The following is a 27959-nucleotide window of genomic DNA, read 5'->3' as shown; positions in this document are numbered from 1 at the left end:
CTGCTTTTTAGAGGGTCTTTGCTTCATACATGTTGATTGATCTTGTGAATTTTTTTCAAAGTTAGTCTTTTATTTGAATCTCCAGCCTTAGTCTTATTTTTAATTTAGAAGTCTTAGCCATTTCTGTGACACCACATTAATTTCACTTTAAAAAATCTGATACTTATTTCATGGAAAATTACAAATGGATTCAGATCACTGCTGTACTGCATGCACTGTTTTGGTTGTGATTTAGTGTTGTTTTTAACTTTTTGTTACGGAATATACCAAATATTCAGAAGCAGAGATAAGAGTATTTTCACGCTGACATATCTGTGATTCACCTTCTGTAATTATTCACTCATGGCCAGTGGTGTTTTATCTGTACATCCCCTCTCTGTGTATCTTCATGGTATAGCACACCTTGACATGAGTGACCATTTGAGGCAATTAGGATTACTGTTATATATCATTTGTCCAGATTACAAAGACAAGAGAGGTAATTTGTGATACCAAAAAGAATATACAGTAGTTGTAGAAAAAAAGCATATTATGAGTTGCTCTTTTAACTTTTTTTTTGGTGGGGGGATTGTAGGGGGTTTGAAGTCAGGGCCTTGTCAAAGTGCTCTGTCTCTTGAGCGATGACTCAGGCTCCTTTTGCTTTTTAGCTTATTTTTCTGATAAGGTCTCATGCTTTTTTTGCCTGGGCTGGCCTTGAACCATGACCCTTCTATCTCTGCCTCTGGCGTAGTCTTTTTAACTTTTTATCAGACACATTGAATATTTTCAAGTACGATGAACTAAGTGAAGTTGAAAACAATTTAATACTTGGTACATTTCCAAGTTCAGTATTCTGAATTTGAATAATAAAATGACTGAATTGGAAGTGACAGAACCCTGTAGTTAGGATTCTAGGTTAAGTAACCTTTACCTCAAATACTGGGGAACAGAAATGTGTTGATTTGGATTTTTCTCATTTTTGGAATATTTGCACAAGAATAATGAGATGTCTTGGGGATGAGACCCAAGATAAACTAAAAATTTATGTTTCATATAAACATTATATGCATAGCCCAGAGGTAATTTTATATTTAGTGCCTCTGCATTTTTGACTATGACCCATTATATACGATTAGGTGTGGAATTTTCCACTTGTGGCATCACTCAGAAATTTTTGGATTTTGGAACACATTGGATTTTGGAATTTCAAATTGAGGATGTTCAAGCTGTATTTATTTCTAAGGCACGAATGTGCCCCCATCCTGCCTCATTGTCCTATTTCTCTTCTGTAGGGAAAGGAAGACACAGTACGATCTCTTCCAAAATCCTCTGAGACCGCAAACCACACCATTTTAGTTGGTTATAATGTGGGGAAGATCAACCCAGGGTTATCAACCCTGCGTTATTAGTTCAAGGGGGGCATTTATTTTGTCTGTGTGCCTCTTTGTTGATTAGTAGCCTGCATGCTGGCAGTTGCAGGTGGCTGTTACCATTGCTGTCTTTCTTCTGTGTAACTCTTAACGTTAGCCATAGTATTTTAATTTTAGACCATTGACTTGAGAAAGAAAGTCACTGTTGTGAAGGTTAGTGCCATATTTCGTGCTGAATTAAGCATCACTTTAAATTGGAATAAGATATATGGTGAATCACAGTTGAACTTTTGGTTTCATGTGCTTAAAAATAACCTTTTACTGTCCATTTTTAACTCAAAGAATACTGGCTGCTGGAGTCAGATCATTCCAGCGTAATAGAATTGCCACCTGAGTCACGTTGCACGGGACCCTTTCTTATGACTTAGTCATCTTTTGTGTGCGTTTTGCTTCTTAACTTAAAAGTAGTTTTAGGGGAGTCAGACTGATCTGTCACTTGTCTTTTAGAGATTGTTACACTGGGCTTGTAACAGAAAGAAGCCTTGTTCTCAGAATTATCCTATTGAGATGTCCAGGGCTTTTCTGGAAACTCTCACTTTACATCTTATCCACATTCTTTAGGTAAAGAGTCAAGGGTCTTTTGAACAAAGCCTCACAAGCCTTCAGCAGGATCTGAAGTAGAACTACAGGTCTGAGCGACTTGGGATTTTGTTCATAAATTGTGACCCTCTAGCTTGAGAAGATTGCTATTGTACTAACTGGAAAAGACTGGAAACTTAGGGTATATGATAAATTTGGGTATACCATGTGGATAACCTGGACTTTACCCCAAAACAAGATGGGAAAGTTCATCTCAAAGAGAGGGGAAGATGTGTAAAGGCACAACTGCATAAAGTATTAAGATGCAGTCATGCCATAGGTGTCTCAGCATGTGAGACAGACATAATAGAAGTTAGATAAAGTAAAGGAGTGCTGACCAGTATAGACTGTTTCCGGTCAATTCTATTTTATTTTCTCGTGGAAATTTGACTGTGAGTTCCCAGATAGGAATCTCACTTATTAAAGATACAACATTAGGAATTTAGGTAACTTAGAAATTCTGCTTTGAGCTCTGTTGCAGTGCATGCCTATAATTCCAGGTACCCAGTATGTGGAGATCTGGAGGTTACGGTTTCAGGTCTGCTCAGGCAAAAAGTTTGTATGACCCCATCTCACCAGACAAGCCAGGCATGTAACACATCTGTAATTCTAGTTACACAAGAGGCATAGGTAGGAGGATTGTGATCCAGTGCTGACCCCAGGCAAAACTGAAGCCCTGTCTGAAAAATAACTAAAAGCCAAAGTGCTGGGTAGAACATCTCCTTAGAAAGCATAAGGCCCTGAATTCGAACCCCAGCTGCTCTACAGGAAAAATCCAAAAAAAAAAAAAGGAAAGGAAAAAAAGAGATTCTCCTTTGAATTTAAATTAATTTGTTATTCATAAAACTATCAGTAAGTAAGTAAAATAATAAAATGATCTCCTTACTGTTGTAACTGTGCTACATCTACCCCTATTCCTAATTGCAAGTTCCTTCTGGTTTTTGCCTCTTCTGACTATTGTTTCTGAATTCCTAGTTAATATATTTCTGAAGAAGAGGTTTCCACTTACTTCATTTCTAAGTTACTTCAGTTTAAAACTGTTAAGTTTATTTTCTCTAAAGTTTTATAGTCCAGCTTTAAAGAAATAGCAATGTTCATTGTTTATTGACCATCTCATAATAAAAGAAGCTTTTTGGGAAGCAGTGCCTATTTGTATATTTAGGTTATTACCATTTAAAAATTGTGTATTCCTCCGTGTTCCAGCTGTATTGGAATTAGCCTTGCTACTGCCCCTGCCCATCAGGGAGGTAGGAGGGGAAGAGAAGAGGGAATCTTCCTTTACTTTGTGCCAGGCCCTGTCACAGTACTTAGCAAATAGGAAAGTGTTCCTGGTGGAACTGTCTCCCTTACAGTCTGCACTGGTGTCATTGGTACTTTAAGATTTGTGTGGATTTTGTCTGTATAATATTATCTTTAATAAAACATATTTTAGGTTACAAGCCAGGAACTTAAAACTACATTTTAAAGTTCTAACATGTTATTTTCAGATTAGGAAAGGCCCTTGTAAGATGTTTGCCAAGAAGGTGATATTAATTGTAGTTCTTTGAAATAAGTGTCGTAACAATTTTTTGACATTTTCTTCGTAAACTTCGTAAACTTACTTTTTTTTTTTTTTTTTTGGCAGTACAAGGGCTTGAACTCAAGGTCTCAAACTTGCTTGCTAGGCAAGTGCTCTACCACTTGAATTACATCTTCAGTGCTTTTTACTTCTAGTTATTTTTTGAATAATGTCTTGTACTTTCTCCCTGGGGCAAGCCTCTGACTGGAAATCCTCCTATCTCATCCTCCCACATAACTGGGATTACAGGTATATTCTACCCCACCTGGCTTGTTCTTTGAGATAGGGCATTGCTGCCTTTTTTTTTTTGCCTAAGCTGCTCTGGAACTTCTATCCTTTTGTTTCTGCCTCCCAAATAGCCTGTGATTACAGTGTAAACTACCACACCTAGCCCTGTAAACATTCTTTCACCTTGAATTTTACTCATCATAAAACTGCACTAAGTTCACAGCCTTAGAATTTAAGATTTAAAAATGACCTTGTGGACTCTTTAACTCCCTCCCTGCCAAAAAAATTGTAGTGTTTCAGATGATTACAGTATCTGATAAGACAGTTTTTTCTTACAAGTTAGCTGAAGTCCTTATTCTTATATCTTTGGCTTACTGATTCTTGTTTTGCTATCTGGAATAACACAAGATAATTCTACTCTCTTTCCTATTTAGTAACTTCTAAGTATTATATAATTACTATGATCTTAATACTTGGTACATTTCCAAGTTCAGTATTTTGAATTTGAATAATAAAATGACTGAATTGGAAGTGACAGAACCCTGTAGTTAGGATTCTAGGTTAAATAACCTTTACCTCAAATACTGGGGAACAGAAATGTATTGATTTGGATTTTTTTCTTTTTTGGAATATTTGCACAAGCATAATAAGATATCTTGTTGGCCACTGTATATTGATCATTTATCATCAGTTGCCTTAAATGATAATCAAAATGTATTTATAACCTGCGATGCCCTCTGAGTCCACCCAAGGAAGATTAAATTGGGTTCAGTGATAAGGAACATATTGTTGTCTGATTTGCTGAAAATTTGTTAAATATGACTATATAAGGAACTTAATATGTGTGATCAACCAGAATTCTATATCTGCCATAATACATTTTGAAAGTGAATTCTTTTAATCAGAGGGTTTAGACCAACTTTAAAATGTATACTCTTAAATGCTTAGTTCCTATTATGTACTTATCTGGGTTGTCCGAAGTATTGTAAATTCAGAGTATTGAATTTTTTCCAAGTATTGTGAGGGATTAAATTTCTCTGTTCTAATTTATAGTTTTATAAGGCAGGTAATAGTGGGATAATTAGAAAAGAATCTGTGAACTCTGTATTAAACATGCTGGACTTTGTATGTTAAATTTAGATCTTAAAACGATTTTCAGTATTCTAAATACAAAACAATTACCATATTTCTAATATTTGTATCAATTGACAGAGAGAGACTAGAAGTTAAAACGTAAATAAATCAAAACTTAGGTTTTTTTTTTTTAATGGTTTAGTCCTCCTTGTCAAGAAGATGCCATTTTTGGGGGAATGTTGCTGTAACATTTAGAAATATTTTCAGATAGTAACATTGCCAAGGCTTATTTACATATATTTTGCCAATAAGGAAATGAGGAAGGAACTCTGAGCTCAGATTTGATCTCCACCTGAGCTGTGCTCTTTTGTTGTTGTTACTGAGAGGCATAATGGGGCTGTGTGTAGTGATTTTGGAAGACTGTTGTGTCATTTCCACTGACCCTGTTCTGACTCAAAAGAGTGAGGTACCAGAACCACATTTGTTGTTTAGGCTACATGTAGCAGAAGTGCCTGTGAGCACATGGCCCATTTGTCCGTGAAGGAGACTGCTGTTGATAGCTGGTACTGCTGGCATGAGCTCTGAGGTCTGTGTCCTGTGTTGTGTGTGTGTTCTCATTTCACCCTTCGTGACATTATTGAATTGTAGTTTAGATGTCTGTGTCCTCAACGGGCTAATCTTTTGAAAGCAAAGACTGCATTTCTAGTGTAGTACTGCCTCAGTACCAAATTCAGTGCCTGATTTACAAAGGGCAAATGGTGAATTTATATGGAACAATTGATTCATTCAGGTTAGCCTGATAGCAAGAGAATGCCAGCTTCTCTTTTCCACCTCCTCCTCCTCTGGTAAAGGGAGGTAGGAATGCCTACGAGACTCTTTTAGTCTATATTTCTCTATATTGCTTTTTCTACATTGTTAATGCCTAGTACTTCAACAGTGACCCAAATGTTTTGTTTCTTCTTCAGCATGCAGCTGTTTCCATATTCTTTTATTTTTGGTTCCTTTCATAGAATTTCAGCTGGTACCTTTATGGCCCATCATCTTAAAATCATAGCCTTCAGGGAAGGCTATGCTCTTGCTTTCATCGAATCCCGTCTCTAATTTTTGTCTATTATTGATAGCCTCTTTGGATTTTCCTGTTTGTCTTAAGTGATTTGTCATTTCATTACTTATAATAATGTAGAATTGTGGCTAGATACGCATATTTTATTTCTTACATTTTCCAGTCATTTTACTTTTTTAAGAAAAGACATGTAAGATATTGAAGTTCCAGGTAGAATTTTATAGCTTGGTGTGGTACTATTAGGACATTACTAATGTATATATTATAATTAATTTTATAGGAAGAGTTTTGCATCTGTTGTTAAACAGATTTTATAAGATGATAATTAGCACAGGATCAAGCAATGAGAAATCATTGTGAAAAGATCTGGGGCCAAGCTAAGGTATTTCTGTATAATTTTTTTTAAAGAAATGATTGTATGTTATGGAGCAATGGGAATTAAAAACTTTTGTGTTGATATGGATGAAGTTGAAACAAAGTTGTTAAAATGCTTGGGTTGGTAAAGATTAATAAACTATTTATATACTCTTCCCTTATGACTTCCCAAAGCATTTTTGGTGTGTGTGGGGAAATAAGAATTAAAACGAGGTTAGCTGAGGTTAGGAATTGTTTACCAGAGTCTTGTGAACTCTGGAGAGATTGTCCTTTTAGCTAGGGGCATAATTTCCCAAGCTACGGAAGGCTGGGCCGGAGCAATTAGTGACTCGTAATGCCAGTTCACAGCAGTCTTTTACTTTATGCAAGCAGAATTATTTGTGCCATTTCAGCTGCTTTGACCAACACTTTCAGAGTCATTTTGCTTAACTTTGAGCTTACTATTTGCATAAAAAGATAAATAAAATTTACTAAAGTATAGAGGGTACAGAATATCACATGAATGTTGCTGTGAACTTAACCTTGCCTAAGAAAGACAGTTACCCACTAAAGGCACTATTAAGCATGATGTTAGTAATGCAAGGGAAGGCAATAGTTCTGAAAGTATGGTGGAGATAACGTAGGGATAGAACAGCTATACTGGTTTAGAAATGTAATTCGCTGAGACTCAAAGTGGAAACAAGTTTTGGCCTAAGTGTCCTAAGGGTAGGCAGAGAAGCAACTTAGAATAGTGTCAAGCTGATTAGTATGTTAGAAAATTATGAAAGCCCATTAAGGTAATATAAAAATTGTATTGTTCATACCATTATTTTTTATTTTTACCCCACAATATTCTTTGGGGAAAATATTTTCAGAACTAGATAAACTTCTCTCCACCCCCATATATTTATAAATCATTTGTAAAAGAAGACAATCTGAACAAGTATTTGGGGTTCATGCTTGTGTTAATGTATCTCCCAGAGTATATTGGTTTTAACTCTTAAATTATTGGCCTTAGTATTTTTGTTAAGCTATAGTCACCTTGAACCGATCTAAAACTTGAATCTATTCATATAAATTCATAGGTAATTTATTGACACTTGGCTTTCTTTGGTTGCACTTTATCTGTGTAATTGCTCAAGGTGGCAAGGGCAGTGGCCTGTACACTATAGTATATAGGGGGCATCGCCAGTGTCCAGTTGGACAAGCTGTGTGTGATTGGAATGGGAGGTTTCCCCCCTTCTATCAAATCCATGTTTGATCAACAGATCGTCCCCTCTGCTACTCTGGAGGGGAATTCACTGTGCATTACTGCCTTTTTTTTTTTTTTTTCCTTCATTCCTAAGGATGAGCTTCTAGGAATTACTTTTCTATGCTGTGGTTATTTTACAACTTTTCATGTGATTCGGAGGAGTTCTCCTTCTGGTAGGATCTGAACTGTGGTTCTGGCCCTGACCTGATGGATGGAATTAGTAGTGTAGCTTGTCATTCAGACTCTGGTGCTACTGCTGCTGCTGCTGCTGCTTTAGCCATGTGACTTTGTGCTTACTCTGATTCAGTTTAATCTTCACCTTTGAGATGGAGATAAGTTCTCACAACACTGAGTATGGTGAAGATTATAATAGTCTTCAGCTCTTGGAATAGTAACTCTTATAAGGGCAGCACTTCATATGTTGGCTGTTATTTTTATGACTACTTGAAAGAACAAACTAGACAATAAAGGCTGCTTGCTCTGAGTTGTATGCAGGTGGTTTAATTATTAATACCAGCTATGTATGTGGGTCTGTGTTATTTTGAGAAGAATCTTCTTTTCAATAGCTGCTATGTAGGTGAGCCATTGTTTCTTTGGATAGCCCAAATGGTAGTTTCCTCATTTGAGAATCAAGAGTGATTTTTCTGGGCTGGAGGTATGACTCAAGCAGTAGAGATCCTACCTCACAAGCGTGAAGACCTGAGTTCAAATATACCAGTACCACCAAAAGAAAAAAAAAGTGTTTTTCTCTCTTTCAGTGGAGGCTTGATGTGCCTGGGTTGGTGTAGATGAAAGCAGTCAGATCTCCTTTTGTGACTCTGTGGCCTGGAGTTGGGCAGAGGAATGGTTTGTGATGGCCTTTGTGGTCACCTTGGCAGCTCACTGATTTACTGGTATCGTGGCAGCATGTTGAATTTATGTACTCATTTTAGATGTGCCTAGTTCTGCTATGGCTCTATGAGACCACTCTTTAACTGGCTGTAGCCTTGTTAATGTGACTTCTTCCCCTGCTTCTAGCTAGAACAGTTTGTGGTCCAGAGTAAGGAAAGGAACAAGCACAGCTTGACGTTTGATCATTTTCTTTTAGCTGTCCAAATGGAGTATTTAGTGTGATGTTTTAGTTAAAATAGAACTTTTCTTCAGAGTAGTGTCTAGGTAGAAGAACATACTAGATAGGTGAGAGACAAACGCTAGTCTTCACATTTTTCTGACCTGCCAGGCACACTCCTTTTTTTAGGGCTCCTAGTCTGGCTACTTCCTCTGCCTAGAATGTTCTTCTCCTAGATAAATTCCTTCCACTAACATCCTCTTGTCTAAATGTGGTATTTTCTGTAAGGCTTACCCTTATCAAACTATTTAAATTATAATCCACCACCTTCCCAACAATCTTGGTCACCTTTCCTGTGCTTTTTTTTTTTCCCCCTAATATACTTGCTAATTTTTAACATATATTTATTTGTGAAATAAGTTTAATGGAGGCAGGGATCTTTGTTTACTGAGTTCTATTAAGTGCTTACTTGGAACAGTAATTGGCACATAGTGGGTATTCAGTAAACATGAATGAATGAAAAGGAAGAGTACTGTGAGAAAGTTAAAGGAGGATTGTTTTAGTTTCCTGTGATTGCTGTTACAAATTAACAAAACTCTGGTGGTTTAAAGAACAGAAATTTATTCTCTTACAGTTCTGGAGGCCAGAAGTTCAAAATTAAGATGTCAGCAGGGCCTTGCTCCCTTCAAATGCTTTGGGAGAATCCTTGTTTTGCCTTTTTCAGCTTCTCGTGGGTCCAGTGGTTCATTAGCTTCTGTCCACAACACTCCAATTGCTGCTTCCTTGGTCCTACCCTGTTTTCTTCTTCTATCCCTCTCTCTCTCTTTCTTTAAAAATTATTTATTAATTTTTACTATTTTTATTAGCATATATTAATAGTACAAAGGGTTTTTATTGTGATAATTCCATAGATGTATACAATATACTTTGAACAAGTTCACCCCCTCTGTTATAGTCCCTTAACCTTCTTCCCTCCTGACCCCCCTTTTCAAGCTGTGGTGAGTTTCATTATACTGTGTGTGTGTGTGTGTGTCTCTGCGTGTGTCTGTGTATAATATACTTCAATCCTCTTTACTCCCCCCACCCCCAGTCTACCTCTCTCTTATAAGGATATATCTATAATTAGGGCCTACCTGGATCCATGATAAGCATCTCTTCTCAAGATCCTTAACTAAATCATACCTTTTGGCATATAAGCTAATATTTGCTCCTATATATACACATATATTCCAGGGATTAGAATGTGGATGTGTATTTTGGAGGCCACCATTTGGCCACTGTGAGGGGTTAAGGAGATGTTTTATAGGAGGGAGAATAATCCCAGGTGTACAATTTAGTAAAATATGAAGTAGAAGGAAAGACAGAAGGCTAGCTAGTCTCTTCATTTTTTTCCTCGTTTTTACTGAGATCACATTGTTTTCAAATTAAATACAGGCACATAGACGCTCAGAAGAATATGAAAGATAATATGATTTGCATATGCTGGCCTCTGCAGTTGTTAACATATTGACATAACAGCCTTGTATCTTCTGTTGTCCCTCTTACAGGAAGTGAACACTAGTTATGAAGTCAAGATCCTAGCTTCCATTTCCTATTTCCATTTCTCCCTCTGCCTATCTAGAAACCATCACTATCATTAATTTGGTATATGACCAGTCTATGGTTTTATAGCTTTTTGAGTATCTCACTATTCATTCATAATATATGGAGTTGTGTTTGTATTAAAAACATCTTCTCAGAAATGGTGTTATATTGTATATTGCATGCTGTAGTTTGCTTTTTAAATCAATTTCAGGTTGATACAGGGAGATCTAGTCATTCATTTTACTGCAGCAGGTTCTCTGTCCTGGCTTCAGAGTATATAAATCTCAGAGCAGGCTCTTAATTCACGTAGGTGAATCCCATGCCAACACCTTTTCCAGTAGTCTGTAGCTTCAGCAAACAGGGCACTAGGATTACTCAAGCCTGGATCCCATGCCTTCCTATGTAACCAGAGGTTCACTGTACTTTACAACTCTCCTTAAGGTCACGTTTGGGTTGTTACAGGAAAAAAGTGGAGAAGGAATTTGGAGTATATAGAAAACATAGGTTTCTACTTTGAGCTTTAAGTTTGGGCTTGGACATAACAGCCTCTGGGAAGCTTTCTTCCTATGATCTTCAGATCATGCCCTGTGCCTTTGCTCTTTCTGCTATTGTAATTCTTATCATGTAATATCTTCATTGCCCTCTCCTCTTGATGTGTACTTATTCAGGCAGGTACTGTATCTGCCTTGTTTTACACTGCACTTGAGGAAACACAGGGTCTTACTTACCATTAGATGCTCAGAACATATTTCTGAATGAATGGTTCCGCTGATTGGTAGAACTTTCAGCTCCATTTCCTGTTCATGTGTAACATGAGCAGGAATCCTCTGTGGCTCTAGTGCTTTTGCACCAACCTTTCAGGCCCATTGAAATCTGGCTCTTTTCACATCTTTTGGTTTATATGAGTTGTTTGGTTCTATGTAGAATTTTCTTTTTCTTAAGGGTGAAAATTCAAGGAAATATGAAATTGTTGAGATGCCATTAAAACTTCCTAAGATAATTTGGGATGAGTCCCATAAAGTCTTCTCACACTGGGATCCTTTAGCTTTCATGTATTCACTATAACTTTTTTAACCTTAAATATGCCATCAGCAGAATATATTTTATGCAAACTTCTAAATATCTTTTTAGCATAAAGAATATTTAGATTCCAGTGGATATAAAATGTGAACAATTCTATTTTGTAATAATAGTAATAGCAACATTTATCAGATGCTTTTTCTGTGACAGGCAGGTAGAAGGTAGGTACTATCTCAGAGCTCAAAGAAGAGACCAGTGATTTGCTTACCTTATTAGCTCCTAGCTAGGGGAGCTGGGATGTGAATCTGTATACTTCGAGCCAAGAGCCAAACTCCTCAGGACCATGTTCTGTTTCCTTCTGTGATTCAGAAAACGAAGCCTGGGGTTTGGTAGCAAAAAAAAAAAAAAACCAAACCATTGAATTGATCATAGATAAGAAGTAAAGTTCTTGCCATAAAGTTTTGGAAGAGATAAAAGAGAGAGAGTCAACCAAAGGCTTAGAACGATTTTCTCATGGCCTCTGCAAGGAGAGAAAGAGCCATGCTGCTTGAATTGGGCTGAAGCCACTGTTCTTTGTTACAAACTGGCACTGCATTCCCCAGGATACTGGAGAAAAAAAGTTGAGAAATACAGGTGGTTATACAGTATATTTTCTGCCTCCAGCATACATGTTGATCTGTAGCTCTGGCATCCTGACTGTGATAGGAGTCATTTAATCAGGAAGGCGTTAAACATCTGAATAAACATCAAGTTATAAAATAAGTTTTATGTGGAGCACTTAAATGAAGCAAAGCATAATGAATTTGTAAGTATCTTACTGTGAAACTTTGTGGAGTGACAACTGAAGAAGTTTATAGTAGACCTAATAGAATCTAATTAAATGATATTATTAGATATGAATAGGACCTTGATACTGTTTTCTTTTGGTTAATGTCTGTTTCCTAACTATATTTCCTCTAAACTCTTAAATTAATTTGCTCAGAATTCTTTTATCCTGGATTTTTTTTTAAGTATAAAGTCTCCTACATTGGAGGAGACTAGTGTAGAAAACTAATGGGATAATCTGTGCTCTTTTGAACACACCTCCTTTGCCAGGTTACTGTAAGCATTCTCCAGCAGTGATACTGTTTCCTGCTTCTACAACACTAGCACTTGGCTCAGTTCTATGCTAAGTGAATATTCCATTGGTTTATATTTGGACTAATAGTGCTACTCATACAGTGTGCCTGAGTTCCCAAATACAGTTACCTATTTCTGTCCACAGACAGTAATCATAAGATAAATTGATCATATTTAAATTACATTTACTTTTATCCCCTCTAGGTTGCATCCCAGCGCATAAGCTCAGTGGACCTTTCATGTTGTAGCCTGGAACACCTGCCTGCCAACCTCTTCTACAGCCAAGACCTCACTCATCTCAATTTAAAACAAAACTTTCTAAGGCAAAACCCCAGCCTTCCAGCTGCCAGGGGACTCAGTGAACTGCAAAGGTGAGCCTTAGAATGCTAGGGCCTTTAGGATTGACTGCTGGTTGAATATTCTGACTGAAAAAACTTAGTGTTTAAACTTTCTTTTTCAGAGGAAAGGGTGATAGAACTTTGTATATTAGTGAGAACATTATCAATTCTCATTCCAAAATGTTTCCCAAAGTTCCTGCCTTTAAAATTAATTGTTTGTGATTATTTATTAACTATATAAATTTACATAAAAACAATTTTCTTTAAACCACTTTTATTCTTTAAGCTATCTATCAAAACATTGGTGGAAAGTTAATAGTATTTAGTGTATTTCTTCTAACTTCAGGAGTTTTTTCAGATTAAATTCTTTATTTCTTTCTTTATTTTTTTTTTAAATTTCCCGGCCCATGTGTCCTCATTCACAATACAGGGCGTGGGCTGAGGGTATATGGGGTAGGTGTACTTTGCCTCCTCTTTCTGTACAGTCATTCTAAGAACACAGCCTGTGGTAAACATCAGGAGACCTAAATTTCAAATTTACAGGTCACTTTTTTTCCATTCAAAGGCACTGGCTTTGAAATTTAAGAACTAAGGTTTAAATTCATTAACACTGTGTCATCAGTGTATTACTGTATAGGCTTCAGAGTCACACATGTAAAGTAAGTAGAATCTGCCCCTCTGTAACTAGAGAGAGGATGTACTTTCCTGTCTCTAAAGCAGGTTTAAGAGTTTACCATATTCATTTCTTTCTCTTTTTGGAACACTGATCAAACTTGATTCTGTGGTAAATTAAGCGCCTCGTGGTTATACTTGTTTGCAAGTAAATGAGACCATAATTGCCAAAGAATATAACTTTTAAATAAATAATGGGTACTTATTTTAAGCGATTGATAAGGCTAGAGACAACACTAGGGTAATTAACCATTGTGATTATGTGGTTATTTGTAATACCAGAAAGAATAATTGAATACCTTCCTGTTGCAAAGTTTGTGTATACAATTGGAAAATAGAGTATTTTAATTATCTTTTCAGATAATTGTGACTGTTCTTCTTTGATACTATACCAAAATTTGACAGGTGGTCATTTCTTTAATGTTAGATGCAATATGAAATCTCAAACCCCATTAGTGAATTTTTTTAATTCTTGGAGACTCACTAGACTGTTATGTACCTTGAGTGAATCTTTACCTATGCATCATTTTCTTGTGTTAAGTATTGATCATTTGGGAAATGCTGATTTGTCATATAATACAGATGTTCCACATGTCAACATATCTCATTGCACAATTTCAGCAATTCCCATTTGCTAATATTACCACTGATATTATAAGAAAAGTACCAGGAAGTTCTCAAGCTTACTGCAAGAACAAGTTTAGCAAAATTTTTATCTTTTTTTTTTTTTTTTGCAGTATTGGGGGTTTAAACTAAGGGCCTATACCTTCTATACCTTGAGCCACTCTACCAGCCCTTTTTTGTGGAGGGTTTTTTTAAGATAGGATCTCTCAATTTCCCTGGGCTGGCTTTGAACCAGGATCCTCCTGGTCTCTACCTCCTGAGTAGCTAGGATTACAGGCATGAGCCACCAGTACCTGGCTCAAAATTTTGATTTTTCACTTGAAAGCTTGAAGGCTATTATTGGCAACATAAACTATCAGTTGTTTTTCTTGAAGCCAACCATCTCGCTTCATTTTTGAGAAAATATCTGTAAAATACCAAAGGATGAAAACAATAGTTTGTCAGTTATTCTTTCAAGTTACAATGTATTCCATGAAGATAGTGACTAGTTCGGTTCACAACTCACATAATCATACATCATGAGATGACCATGATACATTAATACATTCCAGAAATGCTTTTTGTGTACTTATGATTTTATTACCCAGAAAATTAAAAAGATACATATTCAAAGGTTAGATGTAATAATAAAAATAACTTCCCTGCACTATCAAGGGCATTCTTTTTCTTTTCTTCTTTTTTTTTCCTCTCTTTGGTGGTACTGGGGATTGCACTCTAGTCTTGCTATTACGTTCTAGCCAAGTGCTTTACAGCTTGAGCCAGGCCTCTGGCCCTTTTGCACTTTTTAGTTTGTTTTTAGATAGGGTCTCTCACATTCTTGCCCTGGCTAACTTTGGACTGTGATCCTCTTATCTTCAGCCCCTGAGTTGCTGGGACCGCCGGTGGGCACCACCACTCCTGGCTTGTTTTTGAGATAAGATCTTAGCTAACTTTTACCTGGGTTTGCCTCAGACTGTGGTACTCCTATCTCCACTTTCTGAGTAGCTTGGACATTGTCAAGTAAAACTAGCCTTACAAACCTTTTTTTTTTTTCAATGGAAGGTAATTTTTATAGTGATTGACAACTGGGCAGTTTGGGGCTACAGTGAACTAATTATATATAGGCAGTAGGATTCCAGAAAGGATATTGTGCTCAAGCAGTTCCATATTGTTCCTGGCTGATGGATACTATGAAAGTAAACTACATTAGAATTCATGAACTTAGGTTTTTATATACCCTACGTATTGATGCCCAGTTCTTCTTTTCTTTTTTTTTTGACGGTACTGTGGTTTGAACTCAGGGCCTCATACCAGCAATATTTATTGATGTTAAAATTTGTATTGGCATTTCCTTCCTCCCCTCCCCTCCCTTCCCCATGTGTTTTGGAAGTACTTTCTGGAGTTTGAACTCAGGCCATCAAGGGTATTCTTTTTTTCTCCTCCTCTTCCCTTCCTCCCTCTTATCTTCTTCTTCTTCCCTTGGTGGTATTGGGGATTTCACTCAGGCTCTTGCTCTTACTAGCCAAGTTCTCTAGCACTTGAGCCATGCTTTTAGCCCTGTACTGATATTTTTGCAGTAGAGTTAATAATGATTTTTTTTTTTTTTTTGGCTGAAGGGAATATGTCATTATCCATATTTGGAGGTTTGAAATTATTTTGAAATATTTTTGATATTTCACAGAAATGAAGATCTTTACACTTCTCTTACAGAACATCAAGAACTTTTCATCGTACTGAGGGATCCTGGTGTCTTAGAATAGAAAGAGGCATTAGAATTCATTCAAACCAATAACTTCCTTTTTAGGGATGAGGTCTATGGGGATCTTAAATGACAAATTGAGGTTATCTTCTGCAGACAGAATTAGGGTGCTGTGATTAGAGAATGGCTTGAAGAAGGCTTCAAGTATTTCTGTAATGTTTATGACTTTAAAAGAAAAAAAATTAGAGGCAAATATGGCAAAAATGTTAATACTTGAAAAACGTGAATAATAGATACTTGAATGATCATTATTGCTTCCTGTATTTTTCTATTTGAGTGTTTTATAATCCAAAGATTGAAATCTAAAGCAGATTTAAATGTTCCTTTTCACATAGAGAAATGATTGCTCCCAAAGAGCTAGTATTTATGGAATAAATTAAATATCCAGATTGAGAAGTATTTGGGGGCATGAACCTGCTTTTAGTAGGATTCAGGTCCTGTGTTGCCTATTAGTTCTTTCAGAGTCACCTACTTGCTTTTCTGTAGCTATTGATTCTGTATCTATACCTTTTTTCAGTGTCTGTATCTTTTTTCCTCTATTCCCCACCTTCTACTATACACATCCTTTCCTGCACTGTCATGGTAACAGCCCTTTGCAGCTCTCACCTATGCGGACTATTAAATTCTTTGGAGACATTATCTTTCTGTTATTTTCCCTCCACCGTGCAGCTGCAGCCTCTTATGTTAATCTTCTCTACCACTTTGTACATTTCTTGGTTTTGTTTTATTTTGTATTATAAAGGTTTTCCACTAAAGTAATATCATACTTAGATTTAACAAGTTTTAATAAACAAGGTTTATAATAAATGTTTGCCTGAAGCTCCATCTCATCCCTCCATACAAGTCTTGCTCATGAGTGAAGTCACTTTTGAGTCTTCAGACTCTTTCTGCCATTTGTTTCCACCTTCCTAAATATTAGGCTATGCTGCTATGTTTTTATTTTTCATCTCTGAACATTTTATGTTGACCTCATATGTTATTATCATAGGGGATAAGAATTTGGCTCTTTTATGTTATCTCATACTCTCATTCTCTGTACAAACTTCTTTCCCCATATTTTATAGGTATCAATTTTTGGTCACATCTGTATTTACTGTTTACATTATTGTGAGAATGGATAAGTCACTTAAATGCAGTGAATACATTTCTTTTCTTGTACTGACTTGATAGTAGCCTCTCTTTTTTTCACTTATATATTTTTCTTCTCTAGTATTTGTAAGCTTTTTGACAGAAATCCAGCATTCCACCTTTTTCTTGGAGATTGCTTCCCTCCTGGAGCAGTGTAGGTATTTGCTCTTTTTGTGCATCTTTTCTGTGGGGTGTGTCAGTTTTACTTGAAAGGAATCCTTTGGTCTTTTGCCTGGTGATACATGCCAAGATTCAGAGAACTGAGTGAAGAAGAGAGCTCCATTCTCAAGGTTTAGTGTGTAGATTTTTACTTAATCTCCCTGTTTTCAGAACGGTGTTGTTTGTTTGTTTTGTGGTGCTGGGAATTAAACTCAGGGTCTTGTCTATTCTAGGCAGGCTCTCTACAAGTGGGCTATATCCCCAGATGAGAAAAGTGTTTTTTTGTTTGTTTGCTTTTTGGGGTTTTTTTGTTTGTTTCTTCTACTGTGCCTATGTCTTTGAACCAGGGATTTTCTGGTTCATAGAATAAACTCTCCTGCTGAAACTGGGGCAAGGACCTGGGGCCTAATAACCCTAGCTAATAACCTCATATAACCTTTTGAAAATCTTTTTTTGTAGAAGTGTAACAAAAACATAGAATAGTTACAAATAGAAATGTACACTTCAGTAGATTTCCGCAAAGTACATATCCATGCAATTAGTACCCATATTGAGAAACAGAAGGAACCCTCCTTCTATCCTTCCTATTACCCCAAAGATAGTCAGTGTCCTGGCTTCTAACTCCACAATTTGGTTTTGGCTGTTTTTGTATTTGATAAGTCAGTCACACAATGTATGGATGTGTTCAGCTTCTTTCATTTGTTTCTTCGTAAAAGACAAAACATTCCAAGAGCAAAACATCACAAGGTGATAATATGTATCATAACATAGTATATGGTTTGAAACCATGACTTTGGTTTAAGGTGGAAGGTTTTTAACTTTTTCTCTATAATAAAGGTGTGTATTTTGTTCTTTCTGTTGCTTTAAGCATGGGGGAGGTAGGCTTAGGGGACTTGGTATGTGAAGTCTGAGAAACTGGTGAAGCCATTTTTGTGTTGTCCTTCAGGAAAAAAACTAGGCTTTAAGTTAATTTCCTTTTCACCACACATTACTATGAGGTACTTGTCTGTCATCCTCATTGTCCACAATTTGATGAACACATTTTCAAATAAGTATATAATACAGAATATACATATATATAGAATATCAGGAATTAAAATTGTAATATATTTAAGAAAGTCATAATTATACTTCAGAAATCATTAATGTACCTTTTAAATATTCTTATACTGAGTGTGGTGGTTCTGAGATATGCCATATATTTAATTGTTTATTTGCGTGTGTTAATCTTTAGTGTATATTTTACAGGGAACATGTTAGAGAGGGTAATTTAGTTTTTTAATCTAAGTCTCAAGAAGTTAAATTTTAGATTAGTTTTAGGACAAATTTCAGGGAGAAACTTGCAGTATTAATAGATAGGGCTTCTTCTTATGGTAAGTATATATCCCATTAATTTTCCTTTTAACTGGAGATTTTCACTTTAAGCAAATGAACTATTTTCGTAGAACATTTAAATTGGTATTTTCACTTGCGTTCTAAATCTGGAAAGATGGCATGCTGATGTACACACTCAGGTCAGCAGTTTCAGAGGGAAAACATTATTTTTGGAGCTACCACTGCTTATTTTTCCTGTAGTGGAATCGGAACTCTGCAAGTTAATGTTCAAAATATAGAGGAAAGACAAAGATCAGAGTAATTTTGGGTAGTTTTAAGGGTTTCTTTCCTGACAATATGTCACTAATAACTATAATGTTTTATTTACATCTTTCTGTTTTATTAATAGTGCTTCACTTAACAGTCAACTATGTCTCCATGTAGAGGACCAAGGTAGTCTTAATACAGGATTGTTATTTGCAATAAAGAATGATTTTTTAATAAAGTGTAATGTTTCTTTGTAGAATCAATGAAGAGGGCAACTTTCTACTGCTTTAAATTCAAGGATTATAACTTTTCTTCTCATGTCTTAATTTTACTATTCTTAATATGGTAGCAAAACACTGACTTATATTAGTGTTCAAACATTTTACCATACTGATACATTTAGCTCTTTTATCAGTTTGTAATCATTTAATTTTTATTAAAGTATAGGATCACTGAAGGATTTAGAGTTCGTAAGTGTGTGTAAGGGAGGCAAAACTTTCACCTTTACCCTGTAAGAGTCTTTACCTGACAATTGTCAGTAACATAATACAGATTAACAGGGGGAAAATACACATATTTTTACATGATCATGGAGGACTCACAGGAAAATGAAGACACAAAGAAGTAGCAAAACGTAAAATGCCTATATACAGGATTGAACAAAGGGAGGCAATTGTGGAAAAGTTACTAAAAGATCAGGAGGCCAAAGAGAGAGAACAATTACTTTAACAAAGTGTGTTTATACAGAATTTGCTCAGCCTTTTTTCCCCACCTCTGGTGATAAGAATTCCTTTTTTCTGGTATACAAGACATCTTTCACATGGGAGTTTTTTCTTTTGCTTTCAGGAAGAAAAGAGGAGGTCAGAGAACTCTTTTTGCTCCCGATGTTTTTCTTTAGCTCAAAATAACCCTTATTTTGGGTATGACATTCTCTGCCATCCTTCATGATGGTTGATCAGACAGTTCTTTTTTTTTTTTAATGGTACTAGGGTTTGAACTCAGGGGCTGACACTTGCTAGACAGGCACTCTACCTCTTGAGCCACTCTGCCAGACCTTTTTTGTGCTGGGTATTTTTGAGATAGGGTCTTCCCAACTGTTTGCCTCGGTTGGCTTCTAACTGTGACCCTCCTGATCTCTGCCTCCTGAGTAGCTAGGGTTATAGGCATGAGCCACCAGCACCTGGCTCAGACAGTTCTTTTATCATGATATCCTGCATTGTTTTAGAAAGAGCAATATAGAGAATAAACTCAAAAGCAAAGTTTGGTAGTAATAATTTGTTTATGCATATTTCTTTTAGCTTTGCCCATTGTACTTGAAAAGTTTATAACTAAAGTTGAAGTTAAATGTCTTTATCTTAGACTTCTTAAATGTACTAAACATTTCTACCTACCATGTTTAGAGCTAAGCCTGTGTTGTAGTAAATACTAGACAGTATTTACTAAATACTGATCAGTGAAATACACTTGAATTGTTTAATTTTGTAGGAAATAAAATTATAAATTAACTATATAAATAGAAATTGTTATAATGTTTGCTTGTTTTTGATGGTTGCTTGGTACCACTTCCATCCATTAATAAGGGAAGTGAATCTTTTTTTTCTGGTAGGACTGGGGTTTGAACTCAGAGCTTCATGCTTACCACGTGGACACTACTGCTTGAGCCACACCTTCAGTCCATTTTGCTCCCTGTCCTCTATCTCCTCCCTCCCCTCCCCTTTCATAATAAATATTGGAAAATTTCTAAACTTGCCATCTTTTAAAAAATTTCTTGAAAGTAGGAACAGAGCGTCCTTATTTTTATATTTCCTCTTCTTCCCTAGCATAGGAATGGAGGTATACATACATACATACATATGTCTCCCTCTCCTCTCTCCTCATTCCCCTCCCCTCTCCTCTGCTTAAACAAACCTAGCACTGCTAGCGGGGCTTTACTAGATTTAGGAGTACAATTTCTTTTATAGGGAGAACACTAACTTTTAATTTCTCTAGAAATTGATATTTTAAATGACTTGAAAAGTCTTGTGTGAATTATTAATGCAGTTTTTTACCACACACAACTGAAACAAATACCGAAAAGGCCAATGACTTAGTTTTAACATTCTTCTTAAGAATTTTTTTTTTGTTGCTGTTGAGGGATCATAGTTTCACAGCATTCTATGCAGTAGTTTAAAAGGACCCCCCCCCCCGCCCTGCTTTCTTTTTGTAAAGATATTATAATCATGGGAACAGCTGTATCACCTTAACTCTGAACTATTTAATTGCATTTTGATTTTTTTTTGTCTTAATTACTTACAGTATAGATAGCATAAGGAAATAATTGACTTTATCACCTTTGTTACTTAACTGTTATCTCTATTTATCCTGTTTGCTCTGCTTGGCTTTTGATTTCTAAAGGGCAGGAGTCAGGTTTCCTTCAAAGGTATTTGTTATTGCTAGGTAGAAATTTATATATATATATAAAATATCATAAATGAATGAACACATGGGTGGATAGTGGTGGAAATTGTCATTAGTCGTTCATTACGTGTTAATCATACTCCACTTCTTTGCAAGAGGTACTTGCAGAAGGAAGTGAGACTGGTAATTTATCATTATATTTCTCTTTGATTAAAAGCATGATGAGAAGATGGTATGCACAGTGAGGTAATTCTGAAAACGTGGAAAGAGATTTGTAACAAAGGATTGATAGTTGGAAAAGGAGACAGTGGGTTTAAACAGACAGTATGGTATTGGACTTTCTAAAGGAGAAAGTCTGTAGGTCTACTCATCAATCTCTAAAAATGCCTCCCATTCTCTTGTTCCTCCTTTGCTGGAATGTGCTCCCCTAGTGCCATTTAGACCCTGCCAGACTCAGGTGCAGTCTAGTGACCCCACCTGCCCTTCAAAGAATATTTGCACGCACCTCTGTTTCTTGAGGGTTTTGGTTATTTCCAATTCCATATGACCTTTTCCTGTTCAGAATTGTTAATTTTCTTTATACTTACTCACTTGATGTTTATACTGTAATATTGCAAAATTTCTAAACTTGCCATGTATTAAAAATTTCTTGAAAAGAGCTGCCTTACTTTTTATATTTCCTCTTCTCCCCTAGCATAGAAATGGAGTTTCTATTAAATTAAAAAGTATTTCAAATTAAAAGTATTTTTCAAATTTTTCAAATTAAAAGCATATTTCAAATTAAAAGTATTTGTTGAATTGAGTTGTTGGTTTTCCCACCAAGGATAATCAGAAGGATGTAACCATAAAACTTTCAGACTAGGGTACCCAAAATGTCTTGAGTAATGGACTGTGAATGTAGCACTCATGTCACTATTTTAAAGTGACAGTGGTCATTTGGGATGATTGTTGATCAGTCACATCTCATTATATTGTCTAATATCAAATGATCAATTTCTCTAAGACTGTCTTAGAAGCTGTGGTATAAATAAGTATGGTATCACTTAAAATGAGGTGAAAATTTCCTTTGGGTCAAAGAAGGAGTGAATGAAAGTCTTAATTTCTCATTAAATGTGAAATTTATTTTAGTTCAAAGGAAGAGGAAAGACAAAGGGATAGATTTACTCAAATGGGAGAATAATAGCGATGGAATGAAGTTGAGTGAGTGTGCAGGGATATAGGTATAATAGAATGAAAGTTATAGAGAAATGAGCAATGAGAAACTTACAATTAAACTTTCTTCTTAGAAGACTCAAATTTTTACATTTTTTAGTCCCCATGGAATGGAAAACAAATGACCTTAGTTCTTGTTCTGGTCTTTTAAGGGATCTTGATATTCCAGAGGTAGAATGTTATAAATATTTATTACTTATCCTTACCAAACTTTAACATTTTTAGGTTGAGAAATTTAGTTTTATCAGTAATTTCTGGAAACTCCTTTTAGTGGAAATAGTGATAATTTGTTAGCATAGTAGAAAAAGGAGTGGCATGTTAAAATATGTTCATAGCTCTTCTGCCTGAGTTACAGCGCAGTACTTAGGACACATTCAGCTTCTTTGAACATACTCTCACGTATGAAATTAGCTTGCAAGTGTATGACTTGCTCACTGCTAAAGAAGTGTATAGTAGATCTACGTAAAAGAAGAAAACACTTAACACAAGTGCTGCTCAGGGAGAGTAGCCTGGGAAGGAATTTCCACTACTGAGGGTTTGGTGAGGCCTGCCAAATGTTTAAGGAATTTCAGAGAATGTATGGAATGTCCTTTTTTTCAATTAACTGCTCCCATCACTGAAAGTTCCTTTCTTACACAGCTGTGCTTTTCAGATGGAATTTTGATCCTCTTGGGAAGCTTTCCATTTCACAGGATTCCCATTTTCCTTCCTTACACGTGTGATCACAGGAAAGCCTTTACATGATGCTTGGGGTGGCTGAGATTATATAGCCTTTGGTCTTCTCCCCAGCCTATGCCAACTGCGTTTCTGATAATAATGGCCTGTTTCTTCTTCCCTCAGACAGCACATTTTGAAGAAGAGCTCAAAGGAAAACAAAAGATTTTATTTATCGACCAAGCTATATTAAATTACACTTTGCCCTATTTACTTCTTGGATCATTTAAGATGTTCTTTAACTTGTTTTCTCACTTTAAATTAAAGAGTGGGGGTGGGGAGCTTATGTCTTTAAAAGCCTTGGCTTGATTCCAATTGAGTTTTTGTATTCTGCCCAATTCCATTCTTCTGTGGTTTTAGTTAAGCTCTTTGCTGTATTTTGTAAGCTTTAACCTAACTTCCAGCAGTTTTAATGCTAAACATAATATTTGTAGATGTTTGCTGTCTGAGTGGTACTCAACTTCAAACTGCGTAGTTCTTCAGGGATAGTGATGACTGTGATGTAAGAGGATTAACATGCTTATTTTGCGGTTGTCAGTGATGAGTATCATAACTTGGGATTCAGAAGCACGATTCACATTGTTGTTGATGACTTCTGAAATAAGTCTTTGGTAGCCAGTGTGAAAACACACTGCTGAAATGATAATGTTCTTCTTTCTCCCTCTTGCCTTTTCCTTATGCCAAACACATACTATGTAATATTCAAGCTCATTTGGACAACACACACATGTAACTTAATGCATTTAAGATCCATGAGAGTTTCTGTTTCTCCTGAGTGACATAATTTTAATGTCACTCACCGGATACCCTAGTAATTGACTTTCCCAACTTTAAATTTTCTGTCAGAGGGAATACTTTCACCCTGTGTATGTGTGTGTGTGTATGTAGAGGACATGCAAGAATGGAACTGGAAGAGGAGATGTTATTTATGTGATACACAAATCAATACACAAATCTATGCATACACGGATGGATAAATTTTCCTAGGTAAATACCAGTGTCTTCATTTCAAGAGGCTCTGTGATTAGCCTTTGAGCAACCTTTACAACCATAGGGATTCTTTCTTCTTGATAATTTGGCCTGCTTTGTATTTCCCAAGTATACTCTATAGTTTTTGCCCTCCAAATCAGTGTTTCTCAAAATATGATTCATGAAATTCTTGCTCTAGGAACACCTGAATGTTTTACTAGAAACACAGGAACCTATTTGTCATCCTAGGTCTGCTCAGTCAGAACCTCCAGTAACAGTGCCCTGAATGTTTTTCTTTTTTTCCCCATCGATACAGCAGAATCTGTGTTTTTGACAGTGCATGGTATCGTTTTGTAAAAAGTCACACCACACTGTTCTCTTCTTGCCACTGTATGCCTATTGAGCGCTTCTTGTTCATGTCCTTTTCATTTAAAGCAAGTTTTCTCTTCAATATGCATTCTCTGTGAAATAGTCTTTTCTTAAATGAGCTTTTGTATTTTACTTTATGTGATAGCTGCTTTTTTCTTAAACTGTTTCAAGTTCCTGGGGGTAAAAATCATGTCTGCTTCATGTTTGTATGGTTTAGACATCACAGTAAGAACACAGTAAATGTTTAGGGAATGAATGCTTCAGTCCTAGCACCAGTCTTGTACTGTATATTTTGGGGTGTTAGGTTTTTCTTTCATTTCAATATGAAATATGCTTGGTTGGTTTGTGATGGGAGCTTAAACTCTCATGGCTAAGCACATTTTCATGACATAATTATTCTCTATGGGTTTTGCTCCTGTTCACTTTCTCATTCCTTTGGTAATGTGATATCCTTGATATGCAGCTCTCTGGTTCTCATTTTCATGTATCCTTATATGACTCGACTGGGATTTTATCCAAACACACTGTAGATCTTCGTTTCTTTGCTTTGAGAAGTGAAAATAATGGTCTCTTTCCTGCTTTGCTCAGAAATTTCTTTTTACTTGTTCTGCTAGTGTGATTAATTAAATATCCCCTGAATAGTATTGGCAATTAAATTTTCTAATGATGGTCAGATCTGTTCAATGACAAAATGAAAAAGTGTAGTCATGGGTTGAAAAAAAAACATCTCATAAGAGAGATATTTTTAAGTATAACATGATAACATACTTCTTGTTTGATTTTTATGTTGCCAGTTTATAAAAAAATCAGAAAATGACAAATTTATGCTGCTTACAAGTCACTGTTTTCAGGAATTTAGTGCAGGTTTACTCTAGATCTAATGACTGCTATTTATGTATAATGATTGTTTTATGTTTTGGATTGATTTTCTGTGTAATGTACTTCTCAAATTTGGGACAACCTGCCCCACCACATCCCCTTCCTCTCTTCTATGGATAGGAGATCTGCTTGTTCACCATTGTATCTATAGGGTTAACCTAGCCTGGAGTTTCACATCAAGGAAGTAACCAGAAAGTCCCCTTTGTTTGAATAACTATTATTATTATTTTTTGGTGATACTGGCGTTTAAATTCAGTGTTTTATGCTTGCCTAGGCAGGGACTCTGCCACTTGACCATGCTTCTAGCCCTTTTTGCTCTGGTTATTTTAGAGATAGGGTCTCACTTTGCCCAGGCTGCCTAGACTGTGATCCTCCTAATTTACGCTTCCTGCTGCCACTTAGATGACAGGTACAGTGCCTCCAAACCCAGATTTTTTCCGTTGAGATGGGGTCTCACAAACGTTTTTGCCTGGGCTAGCCTGGAACCACAATCCGTCCATTCTCAGTCTCCCATGTAGTTTGGGATGACAGATACATGCCACTGTGTCTGTTGAGATGGGGGTCTTGTGAACTTCTTGCCGTGACCTGCAATCCTCCCTATCTCAGCCTCCGAAGTAGCTCGAGTTATAGGCATTAGCCACCGCCACTTGGCTTTTTAAAATTATTTTTAAAAGAGGAATTAAAATAAAAATTTGTTTCTTTACTGAATACATTAATTTGCTAGTACAGTAATATGTTCATTATAATTATTGCCAACACTGCATGTCCTTTATTTCTTTTGTCAGCTTGGAAACATTACATGTGTGGGTATTTTATACTGTGGATCAAGTTCAAGGCACTCTACCACTCATCTGTGCCCCCAGAATTTGTGAATTGTAGCTCTGGTATGCTTATTCTGATTTTTAACATCTGTAGCAATAGCAATTCTTTTGCTCAAATTTTGATCAAATCTTTTTGTAGGTATAAATTTTAATTTTTATCTAAGCAGACTGTGCGTGTGTTTATTTTTGTTTTCTAGTCATATGAGGTGACATACTTATAACAAAAGTCACTTATGGTGATGAGAATTCAGATAGGTAGTTTATTTTGGCTCAGGTGTTGAGAAGCTGGTCAGGTGCCACGTTAGCATTCATGTGCTGCTGAGTCTCCCAGAAGAAGATGGCAGATGCTCCCTGGAAAGCAGGCTAGTGAACATGTTCTCCTCTTGGAACAGAAGGACCTATGTACATTCATGTGGATTCATTTCCGAAATTGTAAAGGAATGACGAGGAAAGTGTTGTTGTACCAAGAAACTGAGAAGAGATGAGAGTTCAGTTACAGGGCAGTAGAGTTTGGGGTGTGGAGAGCAGTGTGAGAGCCAAAGGAGTTGAGTCATGCCTTCTGAGGGGTAGGTGTTCCCAAGTAATGTTGAGGCTGGCCCAAGGAGTCAAATGTTTGTCATGCCTGCGCAATAACAGACAAGGCCAAGAAGAACATGGGGCAAAAGTTATTTGTTTCTTGCCTTCTGCATCAAGAAGAACTGGCCTCTGATGTCTTTTGGAAAGTATTTTGCTTCCTTACATAATTGTTACAGCACGTGCAGGTCGCCTTTATAGCTGAATGGGGACAAAAATAATAGAACATGGCTGTAGGACTAAGTTCACAAGACATTAGGAGTCATAATTTGAAGAATACATGGTAAATAGGTCAAGGAAGTTGCTGATTGATGGTCTTTTATTTGTTTGTTTTTTAAGGGCAAGTGTGCTTGATAAGCTTTTAAAAAGTACTTTGATCCCCTTTCCAAGATTGGTCCTTCCAAAGATAAAAGAGAAAAATTACTCTTGTGAAACTCGTGGTCTTATCAAGCAGGTTGCTGGCTTAAACCACAAAGTGGACCTTTAGGAAGAACAGCAGCATACACTTGGTTTTATACATTCTCTTAGAAAAAATAAAAGAGAAACACAAAGTAAACGTAATTTGTTTTTATCCAAGTGCTTGTTTGTTTTATTTAAATAGCACTAAGCTTTCACTTTCTGTTCTCCCTTTTCCTAGTATGTAAATTTTAAGAAATTTAACATCAAAAAAGATGATTTATATAGTAAATAGTGCTAATATAATTAGCTGCCAAAAGGAAAATAGACTTCTACCTATGAAGCAATAAATGCTAGATACTGTGAGGCAGAATTAAGATCAAACTAAAAACTGTAAGTATTAGAAGGAAATGCAAATGGTGGTGTGAGAGGATCTTTTCAAGCAAAGTAAAAACAAACCCATAGTGAAAAAGATTGCCAATTTGAGCAAATAAAAATTAAAAACTAGTGTTTTTAGTGTAATTAGGGTGTGGTGTGGCAAGTCACACCCTAATTAACAAAGTGAGAAAAACTAAGTGTTCCGTGGGAGAATGTTTGCAGCATTTGATAATATACGCATACAGTATTCAGGGAGCATCTTCAAGCTGATGAGTGAAAGACATACAGCCCAGCAGGAAAGTGGGCAAACGATATGGATGTGTTTCAGAGGAATACTAGTTTTATAAAAAGGTCAACTTCACTGAGAAATATAAATAGAAATGACTTAACACATGTTTTGCCCATGAGATTAACAATAATTGACAGGATGCTAACTCTGAAAGATGGTGAAGATACATGGGGAAATGGGCCCTCTGTTACATGACTGATTGGAGCTATGGATTTGTAGTTTTGCAGTATTTATTAAAATTTAAATTGTATATATTCTTGGACCCATCAAGTTATACTTTTAGAAATAAGTTCACAGCCCTTATGCATATACTGTAAATTATATAATACTTTCAGAAGGGTTGGGACAGAATCTCATATGTGTATTTGTCTTATCTCTCTCTCTCTCTCTCTCTCTCTCTCTCTCTCTCTCTCTCCCCCCCCCTCCCTCCCTCT

The 27959-nt window shown here is 36.2% G+C and overlaps 1 protein-coding gene and 1 pseudogene across 1 annotated transcript in view; one reads left to right on the top strand and one right to left on the bottom strand.

The window, feature by feature from the left end:
* The window catches only part of Phlpp1 (PH domain and leucine rich repeat protein phosphatase 1), a 208060-nt gene that overhangs the window by 104332 nt on the left and 75769 nt on the right, over positions 1-27959 (top strand). The window contains exon 4 of the mRNA XM_074069675.1: positions 12493-12659. Within this exon, the coding sequence (XP_073925776.1) occupies positions 12493-12659 (167 nt within the window). The remainder of the gene's footprint in view (positions 1-12492; positions 12660-27959) is intronic.
* Positions 13032-13151, bottom strand: LOC141422957 (small nucleolar RNA SNORA51; annotated as a pseudogene).

Source organism: Castor canadensis, chromosome 4, assembly GCF_047511655.1.
Source record: "Castor canadensis chromosome 4, mCasCan1.hap1v2, whole genome shotgun sequence".
NCBI lineage: Eukaryota > Metazoa > Chordata > Mammalia > Rodentia > Castoridae > Castor > Castor canadensis.
The sequence above is the reverse complement of the archived record's forward strand: the minus strand, read 5'-3'. Positions and strand labels throughout refer to the sequence as shown.